At 37.9% G+C, this 15894-nt stretch overlaps 1 protein-coding gene across 7 annotated transcripts in view; it reads right to left on the bottom strand.

Annotated features, from left to right (window-relative positions):
• Positions 1–15894, bottom strand: part of ZMYND11 (zinc finger MYND-type containing 11) — a 108412-nt gene that overhangs the window by 17032 nt on the left and 75486 nt on the right. For 3 of the 7 annotated variants that reach the window (XM_075746595.1, XM_075746598.1, XM_075746596.1), the window contains 5 exons: positions 14332–14376; positions 11359–11520; positions 2156–2233; positions 1678–1770; positions 114–201 (listed from right to left, as the gene is read on the bottom strand). In XM_075746595.1, coding sequence (XP_075602710.1) covers positions 114–201; positions 1678–1770; positions 2156–2233; positions 11359–11520; positions 14332–14376 — 466 coding nt within the window. The remainder of the gene's footprint in view (positions 1–113; positions 202–1677; positions 1771–2155; positions 2234–11358; positions 11521–14331; positions 14377–15894) is intronic. The other 4 variants (XM_075746600.1, XM_075746601.1, XM_075746597.1 and 1 more) reach the window with 3 other exon arrangements.

Genomic DNA, 15894 nt, shown 5'->3' on the forward strand with positions numbered 1-15894 from the left:
AATGAGCTCATCCACACTTAAGATTATGTAATACCAAATTCAGTCCTGAACTTGTGAGTTTCCTACAGATACAGATAAATCAAATAAAGCAAGTAGTAAATGTAGTACTTTACCTCCATAGAAAATCACTGTGTTGTGTAGAAGCAGCTGAGCGTCTGCTTTGAACTCCTCGTAACTCCTGTACTTTCCTTCATTTACTTTCTACACAGAAGAAAACAAAGGACTATGAAAAACTGTTGAAGCGCTGTACCTGTTTTAAGCAGAGAAGCTTTGACAGAAATCTGCATTATGCAACAGAGATCAGACACTGCCTTTCCTGCATACAGAAGGAATACTTACAACTCTTTGACATGGTTTGTTAGTACCTGGCTGCACTGGTCTCTTTATGCAATGCCCAGAAGTAAACCAGGTACTTTAATACTTGACTAAGTTTTAAAAAAATTCTCCTGTTTATAACAAGGTAAAACTGGAGGAGCTTCATCATAAGGTGTGGCCCAGAACACTTGTTCAAATTAAAATATATTCCCTGAGGTGAAGATTTTGTACCTTAAAATACCAGCTAGTTTCAAATCAATGTTGACTGCCTTTACGCTTCCAGGATCTTCACTTGACAGTCAGTGTTTTCTGATGAATGCTGATTGTCTTAGTCTTCCAGACTCGTAACAACTGCCTACATGGAGCCATGCAGTTCATTTTCCTAGTATGGTCTTTTGTCTGATAAGGAATGCAGCATTTTCAGTTGTGCTCTGTCAAGAACACCTATGAGAATTCCAATCATCAAACAAAACATCATCAGTTTCTAGGATGTTATCAAGGCCAAAAGACCTTCTGTGGAAGCAGGTGAAGGTGACACAGTGAAAGGGAGGCCTGACCTATTTTCAGGCTCAACCAGTGTTGCCAGTACTTCAAGCCAGCCAGTAGTGCTGGTCTCCAAAACTGCCAGTGAAGCTACTGTTTATCCATGTGTTTCAGTAACAGTAATAAAACAAAGGCTTTTCACATCTATGGTTGTAAAGGGCAATATATACTACAGCATTGCATAGCAATCCAGTTGCAGCAATGAATAAAGATGAATATGCAGTTCATTTTGGCCATGTGCAGTTGATTTACATGAGTCACGGTCAGGCCTTTGGTTCAGAAAAAAAGGACAACATATTTACTAGTATTTTATTTTTGGAACAATTAATGCAAAACAGATGTTTTAAGTGAGTCTTGCTTTTTCATGATCAATAAAATGATTGGTTCTTCATGAACCATTTAGGTGCTTATAAAGTTGCCACCTACACAAGGCCTTAATGACTAAAATTGGAATATGGTCAAAAACATTGGGCCAGATATGCAAACATGGGCACTCAAGTCCATATTCAGTGACTTAGATAAAGAGTGTTTTCTCTAAACATTTCAGCTACCTACAGCTCCTAGTAAAACTTTAGTACAAAAGGAACTGAGGATACTCTGTGTCTGAAAACTAGGCACCACTCAAAATGGTTTTACTCAGTTACCTATTTATGAGGAAAAGTTTCAAATTTTAAGCTCCCATATCCAATGCTGCATACAATACTGAAATAATGATCATAAGGAGAATTAAACAGGATTAGTACTTTAGTTCTTAAGGTTTATCTTCACTGTTAAAAGACAACATAAAAAGTGTGGAAATTAGAAAGCAAGTCATTCTACCTCCTGTATAGTCGGAACATCAACAGCTGAGTGCACCAGCCTTCTATACATTGGGTGTTTGTTGTCCTTCCCTTTCTTGTTTAGATCTATAGCCTGAAAGGACCATGAGACAGTGTAAGTTATTGCATTTAGAATATACTTAAAAAACAAAAAAAGATTTAAAAAATGCAATAGTTTGGAACATTTAAGGTGGGGAATACACAAAGGACAAACTGTAGATCCACAATCTGACAGATTACATGTGTCTCAAATCTGAAAAATGATCATTTCAGAGGAGCCACAGGCCCATGGCATAAACTACTTCTGCCAGAATGATACTAATCCAACATGGTAAGTGTATGTTGAAATACATAAATAAAATAAAAACAGGGAAAATAAAATTACACCCTCTTGTAGCCCTCCTCCCTGCACAGTCACTGCAATGTATCCTCTACAGTGCAACCCAACACTTCGATAAACTTCCCTGTTCCAGACTCACCCGCTCCTTCATACGAGATACTATGAATCGCAGGTATGTGCTCATCTCTTGTTTACTTGTGTTTTTCTTCTTGATACTCTGCCAAATAAAAACAGGATCATATTATTATTTAAACTTGACTTCAAATTTCATCCAATAAAAATTTTCTCTGCATCACAACATTATTTGAAAAGGTAACTTTGAATTACATATCACATAATTTTTTAGGGAAAATCTTTTCTGGGAAATCAGTAACACTAACACATCACAACAACTATGTATGCTTTTTTGAGTTATGTCTGGGCTGAGGACTTCAGCTACAGAAGAATTATAGGGTTTATTTCCACTTGTATCCATAATACTTTGTCAAAACCTCTCATGTAAAAAAGTGCCAATTAGAATAAAGCAATGAAGAAGGGCATTTTAAGGAGCAGTTTAAAATTTATTTAATGGTCTTTTTATTAGCAAGGCATTAATATTTTTGGCAAAATAAGAAATTATTTTTAAAAGAATATCCTGTACCATCTACAAATTATGTGCTTACTAGGCAAAATGACACCATCTAGGAGAAAGTCAAATAGAGTCTAGTCAGTAAAATCTCAGAGCACTTTTTACTGCTCGAGAAACATAGCAGGTGTTGATTTTTGTGGTTCTTCCTTCAAAAAATCTAATCCAGATTCTGGAACACAGACTGCTTCTTTTTAGCAGTTCAGGATCCAGAGTGTTTCCCCCTCCTCATCTTAGAGACTTATTTCCACCCTTCAAAGTCAATCCAGGCTAGCGGGAAGCAGTGCATACAGAAAACGTGCTGCTGAAAAGAAGGTGGCTGTCTGCAAATGCCCGGCGTGCTCCTACAAACCAGCCTTTCCAACTCCAGGTCACAGCAGCTGTGCGCAGTTCTGCATGGCCTTACAACAGCTGGCTGAAAAGTGCTATCTCCTCCTTGTTCTTGCCTACAGTAGTTCTCCAAAACAAAAGCACAGTGAAACAACAACATGGGTTCCAGGTGTATTATCCTGAAGTGATTTCTAACTGCTCACGTCTCTTGCAAAAATGTTTAATTTGTCCTCACACCTCTGAATACACTGAGTGCCAAGCTGAGTTCTCCCCTTCTCATGCCTCCCATCACCACCTATACACAAGCTGTGTGGACCAAACTGGCTCAGTTACACCTGCATCTTCAAATTTTGGTGGTCTTTAGCAAGATCCACATAATTGTGCAGGTGACTGTTGCTTAGCAAACAGAAGAAAAAACAGAATCTACATCCTAATAGGTAGCTAAAAGAGGTATGATGCTTATGAACTATTAATCACTAGAAGTATGCTATTTTTTACTGAATTACTTATATATGACTCTGAACATATAGAGGGAGCAGACACTTTGAGTACAGAGCAACTACTTTTACATGTTTACTTGGCAACAGTATAAATTACACATTAGTGCAAAAAAAGGACAAGATTTGATTGTGTCTCCTCTGCTTATATTCCTCCTGCAAGACACTAAAGACACTGAAAATCACAGGCTGGTCCTTGTGCTACAGTAAGTGTGCAACCTATACATCTCAGGATTGTACTTATTACCTCCTTCTTAAATCAAAATTGTACACAGCACTACCAATGAAGGTGTTTGATTGCTTAACAGTATCCATAGAATCATTACAAACCGTACTGAAACAGCAGTTCAATCATGAACCTATATAGATACTACAGTCTGCTTAACAACGCTATAGCTTTTTCCTGACAGGGCACTACTGCTGTTGGGTAAAACTCACTACTGTGAAAAGGGTCAGCACCAGGTCTTTCTAACACTTACAGTGCATTTAAGCATTATTTTCATAATATTAATGGTTCCCAGACCTTCCTTCCAAATTCTGGAATGAGACAGAATTTTACCCTGCGCTGTATGTCTTAATCACCTTCCGTATATTCATGTTTTACTTTGCCATAAGAACGTGCGTTCTGCTGGAATTCAATTAACCTATTCAGTTTTGCATAAACCAACATTGCTACTGCAAATGCAAACCCAAATGTGCATTACATTATCTGCATTATGAAACACTGCTGTCATTTTGTCATTTTAGGCAGTGGAGTGCTGTATGCTTGCTAATGACACAGCATTTTAAAAGACTGAAACTTATTAGGACACAATAAAATTCACTTCCACTCACTGGTCCTTCTACACCTCGTTTTCTGACATGGTTCTGAATTTATCATCCTTTGAAAGTGTTTCAGAATTCATGCGAACCATTTTTCATGCCCTGACAGGCAAGACAGTTTGTAAGAGACTGTGTTAAGATAGATGGTTTACAGTCTTATCCTTCAGATCATAAGAAAAGATAGATAGCTGGGTTTGTATTGTTACTGATGTCAGCAATTAATACCATCTTAAGCACCAATGAAAATGATATAATTAACTTGCCAATTCAGGCAAATTTGAATTTCTGCACTTTTTCTTCAATTCCCTACATTGATTTATTTTAAGCAAAAATTGATCTCCAGGTTCCTCTACTAAATGTTGAAAGGTAATGAATTTAGGGAATTGCAGCCTATAGGCCAGCAAAAGGTCTTTTTATGGCAAGGTTGCTCACTGTTTGTAGAAAGCAAGTTATAATCCAACTGCTTCATTCACTTTTCAACAAAGATTAGCCCTGTAGGAAGTACCACTCACAAATTCTTTGGAAGCTATAATGGAAAATGTGTGATTTTTTAATAAAGAAAACCTCTATTATGCATTTTGAAGACTTGTAGGGTTCACAGAGAAGCCAACCTAGAGCCACTTAAAGCAAGAAAGTAGATAATACTATAGATGGGGGGTAGACTTTGCGTAAAATCTATTCATATTGCTCTGACACAAGAAAATATACCCACTTCCAGGTCCCTTTATAGCCAGAGTGATATAGAAGCAAGTATAAATTAAAATTAGGTCTTTTAATTTCTTACTTTTGGGAAACAAAAACAAGGATGGTGGCTTGTGAATGTAAAAATGGCAAGATCCACTGCGTATCTTTTCCCATAGTCACATCTACTATGATACGCTACTGCAAACCTTGTCTAAGTACAAGTTTCTTTCAAGGAGACTGCCAAGATTCAATCCAGCCCCAAAAGATTATCAGGACCTTCATACTTGTAGATGTCCTATTTGTAGGATATATTATCTTAATACAGGGTTGTACTAGGTCTGGCTGGGATGAAGTTCATTGTCTTTGTAGCAGCTCATATGGTGTTGTGGTTTAGATTTGTGACCAAAACACTGTTGATAACACACTGATGTTTTAGTTCTTGCTGAACAGTATTTGCACCGTGTCAAGGCCTTCGTTGTTTCTCACTGTTCCCCCATAGTGAATAGACTGGGGGTTACGCAAGAAGTTGGGAGGAGACACAACCAGGCAGATGACCTGAACTAACCAAAGAGATATTCCATGCCATATAATGTCATGCTCGGCAACAGAAAGGGAGAGGAGGGTGTTTAAGGGGGTTAGTCATCTTTTGTTCAGGAACTGGCTGGGCATCAGTCTACCCATGGAGGGTGGTGAATCATTGCCTTTGCATCCCTGATTTTGTTTCTTCTTTTTTTTTTTTTCTCTCTTCCATTTCTCCACTTATTAAACAATTTTTATCTCAACCCAAAAGTTTTCTTGCTTTTACTTGTCCTTTTCTTTTCATCTGTCCCACTGGGAGTTGGGGAGAAGTGAGAGAGCAGTTGTGTGGTGCTTAGCTGCCTACCGGGGTTAAACCACAAAAAGGATGATTTTTAAGTCACACCAATTTTTAGTGAAATCTGCAAGCCTTCTGCTTTGAATAACGGTAAACTGAAAGGCTTGGTCAGGCATACATGTTTACATAGGGGATGTAGGAGTGAAGTAATAAACTTCACAATAGCAATCTTCATGTAGAAGATTAATGAGATCTGGTAGGTGGAAGGCCAAGGCTGCAACCTACCTCTTTGCTTGTGGGTACAGGAAATACCTTATATATGCTGTATTCTCTGTGCCACATCTATTTCTTAGAAGCTGGTACCTGAAGGTTGGATTTACATTGCTTTTTGTATTCAATATTCCAGATTAATAATACTGCTTAGCTATTAAAGCAGGTAGCAATATATTACACTGTGCAGATGTGACTTATTTAGCAATTCTGACATGGTTATAGTGCAGGAATTCACTACAAGACTTTCCGAACCACACGAGGTTAGCAACAGTGAGGGGTACTGCCAAGAAACACTCCATCCTGCAGCAGAACTGTTTATGATGAAAGTGACTGTCCTTTGCACCCCGAGTTAGCATGTAGTTCTCAACTCCCAGTGTGACAATGGTCGCTATGCTGCTGTTGCTGCAATCTTTCATTTGAAGAGAAAAAAATAGAGAAACTTTAAGAACTGAAAGGTGTTAGTGCCAGCATTCTGTCTAGCTATAAGCATTTCAATTACAATTTCTCCATGTAAAGAGGTTTCCCTACAATCTCCCATTAACGAATATTTTTTTCTCTTCCTCCCTCAACTGTCATGTGCATACGCACATCAAAGAGCTTCATTTCAGTTCGGTGATGGATTAGGTGAAGGCTGCTCAATGACAGATGCATGTTTCTAAGGCACCAGTTCCATTTTCGGAAGCAATTCAGGTTTCCAGGGGTGTATCTGCAGAGGGGAACTATGTGCAAGAGTCTAACATCCATTCACCACTGCTGTTTAGAAACCCCTTGCTTTACCCACTGGCCCTTGGATATTTTTTTCTTAGGGCTTAAATTTCCAGAGGAATTTGGTGCTACATATGGAAAGCTTTACTGCTCTGCCGCCTTCTCAAACTCGCAGCCCTCAGGTCCTCAGGTTTCCTGCACCATTAAGAAAGGTATGCAGGCACATGGGATGGGTCTCAGAGCAACCAGTGCGCCATATGCCCTAAGCAGCGTATGGAAAAGCATCTGCATGAGCAGAATATGGCATAAGACCTGCCTCTTTCCAGACCATATGCAGTTCAACTAGACTTTTCAAAGCATTAGGTGCTTTTAGCAATGTTACAGCTGAATCCACAAATTGGTTTGTACTTACATGGTGCATTGAGCACCTTCTGAGTAAGAAGCATCATATAAATTAAATATGCTTTTACGTGCACAGAGAAGGTGGTAGCAGGCTCTAAGTGGAAGTCTCCCAGTTTTCTCACTGCTATGGACAAATTCCTTTATCAAATACGCCCCATGCTGTGCCTAGTTCTACTGGCTCCCTGATTTACTCAAGGGTGCACACAGCTGCAAGGTGTATGAGAGGGACCTGCCGAGCACTAACAGCTCCCTCCCCAATTGTGGGCTCTGCATGCTGAACCATGTGGTGCTAATATCGGTCCTATACTAGGACTTCCCTTCACCCACCAATCTGTGGCTGTTATTTGTGTGATTATGCCAAATCCTGTTTACAGAATATGTTTCATCATACAGTTATCTAACAAACTCCTACCATAACGCTCCATAAAGTCAACAGAGCCATGTTCGTTCTTCCTTCCTTGTATTTTTCACTAACCATCCTGACTGACAGCTAGTACCTAAAACCCCCTAATCTAAGTACTTGAGTTACTTCACTTAAGTAACCTTGATCTTTCTGTGCTTCTAACTTTCTACTGTTTGTCATTCTCACTTGTCAACTTATGTCTGAAGTTGATTGTAAACTGCATGATGGTGTATTTTTATGGACTCTATGAAATGCTTAGTACAGTACCAGAACTCAGAAATAGCCTATTTATAGAATACTTATCAGCACAGCATTTAAAATCTTAAGCTCTAGAGTTTACTTTACTCTCATATATATAAAAAACAGAAATACTGAAACGTCCATTATGATAGGTAAATTGGTTATAATTCCTTGCAAAGCATATGCATGGAAGATAAATCTGATCTTCTGCAAAAAATTTAGGAGTCAAGTGAAACTATATGAATAATTCTTTCTTTTTGTTTCACAAATCCAAATCTATTCCTCTGGACAAACTAAATGTCACCATGGATAATTTTACCTTTCTACAGAATTATTTTAAAATTTGAATTTTTACAAAAAGAAATAATAATAGTTGGTTACCCCAACATGTGATCAATATTCTCCTATTCAGATTTTATATATCTATCTGTTTTCCCCAAAAAAACCACTAGTATTTTTGCAGTACTTTCTGTAGTCTTTAGGTGCTAAATTAACAGCTGGAGAAAATTAATTTCCTCCTTTTATCTAATCAAAGAGCAGCAATAAATGTACAAGTCTCCTGCATCCTTCAGAAATTCAGTTGACCAACCCTGTCTTGAATGGACCGTTCCAGTAATGGGGAATGTAATCACTAAGTTCATTCAATACTGAGTCTTTCTCTTGTGACCTGTCTACCAGGAATTTTGCTGATAATACCAATTTATTTCACTTAAGACAATGATTAGTCTGCAGTCAGGGAAAATTTTCAATCACTGCAATGTGGTTTGAATTGAACTTTGTTTGACTCTTGACTCCTGCTGAGAATTATGTAGGGTTCAAAATATTCAGATTGGTACTGTCAAGTTAAAAAAAAAAGCCAGGAAGTGGACTTTCTTGCTTATGGATGCAGTAGAGAAAAAACACAAGCAGGGAAACAGTCCAGACCAAGGTTTGCAAGGGACTGTTATAAATGTTATGGGAGGAAAAATATTTTAAAGTTATGAACAAATCCTTGGCAATGTCCTTTATAAAATGTTTCTGAGTAGTCAAGTGTGCAAGATAAAGCTGCACAGGTTGATTGAACTAGTACAACCAGCAATTGTGAAATGAATAATCCAAAGGCTTGCTGACCTTGGCAGCATTACAGAAGCAATCTTAACATAAGAATGAAGTGTTCTTCAATTATTTCTCCCAATATATTAGGTTTCAAACATATTTTTACTTCACCTTGTTAAAGAGCTTTGAAATCCCCAGGTGAAAAGTGCTATGTCCAGTTACAAGAATAAAGTATGAAAATATATGCATGCCTTTGTCCCGGCTATTACTTTTCTTGAATGTACATATTTACTGCTGATAATGCAAAGTAAATCCCACTGCCCTTATGCAAGATAGTCAAGCTCTGTTACGTCTTCTGGACATCAGCCAGGGCTCTCCAAATTACCACAGTTTTTTGAGTGTAGGCCTCTCTCTTGCTTTTAAAATAAAATTAGAGTAGTCATTTCCTAGGGAGGTGGGGAGAAAGTAGAGGAAGAATACTGAAGCCTGGCACAAGGATGCTAACTCCCATGCCAAACTAGACCTCCATAGGTTACAGGGCCTGTGCAAGCCTCCTTAGTCCAAGTTTGCAGAATTAGGGCTTGAAGTGATTTGGATTAATTACAAGGAAAATAGGAGTTGCCAGCACGGTGGGGGAAAAGGATGCCATGGCATTCAAAATGGAATAGTCACAAAAATAGGTTGATCACCATCTGAGGCACTGAGCAAGCCAAAGATCTCTGGGGCAGGAAGTATGTAAGAGCCCCCAAACCCTCTCCTTAGTCTTTGTGTAACAAAAAGGCAACCAATATGCAGAACGACAGACACAGACAGAGCACTTGGTCTGAGTTTCATGGGAATTTTTCAAGGTAAACTTTTTTTTAATATCATTGCCATAAAGGATTTCAAGGCTCTGGGATGAAAGTGAAGCTGTTCTCAAAGCTGACCACCCTACGTATGTGTGCATATTTCATGCAATGATTCAGCACTTCCACTCTGACAACATCCATGTTACAAGACATATTATAAACCACCTCATATACAAGGTGGCTTAAACCATTTACATTACCTACTCTAACCAGGCGTCATCTAAAATTACTGGTGAACTATAGTGGAGACTGGATCCAGTTTATTTAATTTTAACTATTTATAAGAACTATCAATACTTATTACAAGAACCAACCATTATTAAAGAGATTTATTTAAAAATGTGAAAGCAATTCACCTATATGTGGTCATTCTTTGTTTTTAACAGAGGGAATATTGAATAGCTAAATTAAATGCTAGTAATTCAATATGGAGAGATATAGTATGTGTTCTTATTCTTAACTGTTCTTTCCCTGCCACCACTACTTTTTCATTCCTTTCCACTTCCTTGAGGCAGGCTCAATTTTCTTGCTATTTCCCTAAACCCTGAGAGCTGCCAACCTGAGGCAACAGGCAACATGTTTTTTACAACTGGTCCTACGGTAACAGCAGTCAGAAAGTGCTGTTTTGAAACAAAACAATCCACGTGTTTTCAAAAACTGCTTCTCTGTACTACCGAGTGCCTGAACCCTTACATTCCTTGCAGCACAGATCATCTGAAGGTCAGTCTGCTGCTCTACAGCTACATCTAAGCTTTTAGCAAGGGAATTTCCTCTCCCTCCAGCAATCCAAAGAAGAATGCAACTGGCAGTTTTATGCCTTTCTGTAGCAATAATTTTACCTTAAACAATCATATGCATTATTCATCCATTTAAGGAAGCCTAGGAATGTGCTCCATTGGAGGAGGTGATGCGGATATGACAACAGTAAGGAGACCTATCTGGCTGCTTCAAGGCCAGGTACCAGTAAGCACCATCCTGACTAGAATGTTTAGTCTACTAATGACACGTAGACAATGTACCTGCTCATTCTTGGAAAGTATATTAAAAATACGCTTTGCTGTCTCCCTACCATACTCATAGCAATTTTAAAGAAAAAGCAACATAGACATGGATACTATGGGTAAAATCCATATTGGCCTTTTTGCACCAATAGAATCCACATTAGTAAATGAGAAGCAGGATTTCACCCCATATTTTTTGATACTGCCCTCATCAGTAACATGATTGTGGCTTTATAATGTAAGATATGATTCCAATAAAATATTAAGAATGCAGTCATCAAAATACAAAAAAAATACATTATGATTCATTAAAATGATGTTAAGTAGAAACAGTAGCATCTTATACAGCAATTTGTTTACTCATGTTGAAGATTTCCACAATATACTGCATTCACACAAGGCATACATACGAACACACACATTCCCACACAGTATACTGTGTGCGTTCAAATGCATAAGTAAAACTTGCTGGACTCTTCAAAAATGACCATCTGCTACACGCACCATATTTTGGTATCTCTGTATAGATGCTCTAGGTATGTACCATTGTTTCAATATTCAGTTCTTTATCCATTAACCTGGCCAGACCATCTGGACACCTTAATGAATCTATTAATGAATATCAATCCTCTAATCAGCACATGAAATCTCATAGGTACTCACCCTGCAAACTGGGCACTGCCAGTGACTACTGCTGTCTCTAAGCCTGAACTCATCAGACAAACACTTGGAATGATACACACGAAAACACAGGTCACATATCAACACCTCTCCAGGCAAATGGCATTCAAAACAATACCAGTCATGATTTTCTGTTTCCCAGTCCTACAAAAAATACAAAATATTTTGGTATGACATTCTGTCAAAATCTGCAGGAACTAAGAACAAAATTGATATGTCTTGAAATCCAGCAGCAATTAGACATTATAAACATTTTAAGAAGTGTATAATGTTTAAAAAACAGGGGAAAAACCTACATGTTTAAAGATCTTCATCAGTTTAATACACACTAACTCCAATAGAATATGAATGCCAAGTTTTAGTTTTTTCAGTTTTGTCTGATTAGTAACAATTTCAAATGTGAGTTCTGTCCACAATGAAAAGTGGGTTTGTTTTCTACCTTTGTGTAAAACACTTGTTGACCTCTCTGTATTAGACTACAAACAAAAGTTTGTGCACCTCAACAGACCATACCTATTTCCTTGGACTATTTCCCCTTGTTTTGATTGTTACAGTATATTTTCAACTGTAATTTTCTGAAGGGCAGTCCCTTCCAGTCTTAGTCTCTTAAAACTAACAACTTTTCAGTATCAAAGTGTTGAGTTACAAGAAATAAATGAAATCATGAACCTATTACTGCAAGAAACGTTTCTGCTAAGCAATCCCAATGCAATTCAAAAAATAGAAAATGTTTCACTTGCAGTGTCCAATAACACTAGGCTTATTCCTGAAATGTTCTACAGAAGACAAAGGATATGGTTCTGCTGATGCACAGATGTCTTTAATACACTCTTCCTTGAAAATTCAGCCCCAACGGCCAAATTCTGACCTTTGAAACATGTGCACAAGCTTTGCTGAGGTAAATGAGAGCAGCATGCATATAATTTGGAGGCAGAATTTTGCTCTAGGAATCTATAGTACTAAAACCAGACAGAATTGCCAGTGGCCACTGTTCAATGTTTATGTTTGTTATCCAAAATGCCACACTTTTCCCTACACTTAGAAGACAAAATAGCTGTCATATATCAGATAAAACTCCCAATGCCTTTTCATGTCAAATGTCACTTTTCAATGGGTTCAGATCTCTGAAAAAATTACTCCTATTCTTCAATAAATTATCTTGATAAAAATCTAATCAAATTATTTTTAATGTCATGTTGTAAAGGTGGAGTCAGCAATTCCCACCAACTGCCAGAACTGGCATTTGTCCGATTCTCATTTTCCCATGCCTGGGAACTATGGTCACTTAAGTCCTTATGTGAGTGGTCTCCTCCAACGGAGCAGCGTAAGAGGTGCTACACAGAAGTGGCACTTCCAGTCCCTTATGCTGAAGAGCAGATGTGTTGTGTACATAATTCATCTGACCAGAGCCTCCCATGAATATAAGAGATTTGGGGACAGCCTCAACCCCGACTGGCTACACTAAAGTTTATATACCGTGAATGCTGGACTGCAGGGACAGTAATTTTAGGGGTGAAGAAACCCCCCAAACAACCCTGAAACAATCAATGATTTTTGAACTCAGAACTTTGCCTTCCTTTGTTGTTCAGATTAACAGTGTAACTTGACTTTTCTATTGTTTCTCCTCGTTTTAATTTTACTTGCCAATTCTGTATATCTCAGAATGGCGTAATAACACCACTGATTTTGGCTATAAAGAACACATTCTCATTTCACCAAATCTTTCCCCTTCCACAAAGTCCAGTGGCAGTGCATTTGGGAGCCCTTTCTTAACGATATTTTAGAAACAACTAAAGATACTGCATTGTCGATGTACTTGATTTGCCTGTAGACTGAGAAAAATCAGGATAAAGTATTGCTTTATTTTTCTTTCATATTAAGTGTAATGCTTATCTTCTTTATGAAACTAAAAATAAAATCAGATGGCAGTAAAGGGCCAATTAAGCAAGAAAAAGAATCAGTTTTGATTAAAGATCTATCCAGATAAAAATCAAACTGAGAAGACCTCAATAGGTCCCAACTACTGAGGAATTTCACCACAGAATCAGGATTCCAGGATTCTTAATTTTTATTCATACTAGTTACTTATTGGTATATCCCAGATATTCCATTGTTAGGAAATATGCTGGCAAAGAGATGTGGAATTTCATAAACATACGGAAATATACTTGCTGGCAAGAAAAATCATACACTCAAGCCAGAAACCATGACATTAAATAAAACACCAGAAGAAGCTTCCTTCAGTATTCACACTGTAAAGTTTTGAAAATATCATTATTTCTAAATATAATCACCCAGGGTTTTCACAGAAAAGATTTTTAGTTTAATGCAGTATATTTAGTGCATACGTATAGATAAAACATTCATTTATGCAATATATTTGAAAAGTTATTAAAGAAAATAAAAAAGGTACATAGCCCCTGTGAACAACTACACTATTGACCTCAATAGCAAGGTCAGAGGCATTAATTTTGCTCCAACAGCAATGAAATGTTATTGCTTCTCCTGGTTTACAGAAATTTGAATGGGAGGAGAATGTGCTCCCAACACATTTTTTTCATGCAGGAGATCAGATTCATTTAAATAGCTCAAACTGTGACTGTCAGTGCTCGGGGTAGGACAGGTCCAAATTCTCCGGCAGCTGCAAACCCGGTTAAGTCTGCATTTACAAAATACACCACCAGGTGTCATCAGCCACTCCGAAAAGGACTGATTAAAGGGCAACCATTGTAACAACATCTTGAACTGTAACATGTGAGTAACCACTTCCAGCCCCCAGGAGAGAGAAAAAATCATCAAACTACATACATACATAATGTAGACTAAACTCAGAATTGGAAGTGATATGGATGATGGTGGTGGTTAATATAGTAAACTATGCTACCCTAATGGAAGACAGAAACGTAATAGAAAATATGACAGAATTCAAAACCACATAGTGCAAAAATTGTTCACCTTGTTTTTTGCTGCTGTCTGGGAAAAAGGCTGCATACCGTAGGCCTTTCAAAATAAAAACAAAACAAACTTTGTATCTATACTGTAAGCCATCCGATTATCAGGATATACACAAGGCTAGAAAGAATTCATGCACAGTGACCAGGAAATCAATCTGTTACTTCTAACATCTGGTTGCATACATTTCCTCTTGCATTTCTGGAATGATACCTAATGCTTTCACCACATTTTGTTTCTTTAAAATATCCCATGTACTTATATCATTAAAAGAACCCAAACCCAATCTTCTTCCCCATATACACGCCCACCAGGCCAAATTAAAAAATCGCCAGGAATATTAATGATTGTTCATTAATGCACCCTCTTTGATACATAAACCTTCTTTGGGTATCTAAAAAAGATCCCTGTAACATAATTTACTGCATAGGGAGTGGCCCCTTCAAAATCAAAGCAACACCTTCTTTGCTGCATATTATCAAAGATTAAACTATCACTTTATCAATAAAACTCACAGTCCTTATTTGTGTATAAAAGGTGATACATTTTCCCGGGGCCATGTGGAATGAAGGCAGGATCTCCGCCACAGGGACTCAATTTGCCAATATCTTCGTTTCCTGACGCCGGGCAGGGAAAGCCTCTTGGGTCACCGTGCTGGCAGACGAAGGGAATCCTCCGCCAGCAGCACCCGGCTGCCCAAGTTCAGCAGTTCAGTGGCACCCAGTGACTGGCCATTACCCCCAAGAGGGAGTGGATTTGGCAGCAAAGCTGCATAGGTCAGATGTAACAGGAAGCCTTCCCCCCTCATTTTACTCAGCTGCCCGTTGCATTTGTAGATACATGCATCGGCAGGGCAGCAAATGTCTGTTTGAGGGATTGTATTTAATAGCCAAAGAGCTATGCTCTGTTAAGCAGAGTGGGATCTTGCACTGATTTGGGTCACTTGTGGTCACTTCTTCTTTATATTCAAATCAGTCAAACATTATATCGTAAAGGTCACTTTGCACTGACATAAATAATTGAGATTTCTCAGCAACATGAATGAAACAATGCAACAATTTTGAAAATATGGCTTAATTTATGACTGACACGTAAGCTTACTTTTTTGTGATTTGTCTTAAGTAGGCTGTCTTAAAGCAAATACATAAATTTATTCTGGAAGTACAGAAAAGTAACATGGGACAGAAAATGTCAGGCTATCCAGAACATTTGACAATTTAAATACAGATAAACCCAACAGAAAGGAATGAATCATCATGTTGTAGCCTTTACTGTAGAATAAAATATATAGTTGTTGTCAAGGAAAGAATAATTTTAGTGCATAAAGAAAATGTCCATTATAATGCAAATGTACATGGAAAAGAAATGCTTACTCATTAGTAATGGAGATTTACTTAGCTGTAATTGAAATAGGGAATCTGTATGTTGGCGAATGTGACATCCTGCTGTACAATTAGCATACCATTAAGTAGGAGATGTGAAGTACATACTGACAGTAAAATTAACAATAACTTAGAGGTCACAATTGTAACTATTAGGTCACTTCCATACCTTAGCAAGCCCATA

The sequence above is a fragment of the Balearica regulorum genome, chromosome 2, assembly GCF_011004875.1.
Source record: "Balearica regulorum gibbericeps isolate bBalReg1 chromosome 2, bBalReg1.pri, whole genome shotgun sequence".
NCBI lineage: Eukaryota > Metazoa > Chordata > Aves > Gruiformes > Gruidae > Balearica > Balearica regulorum.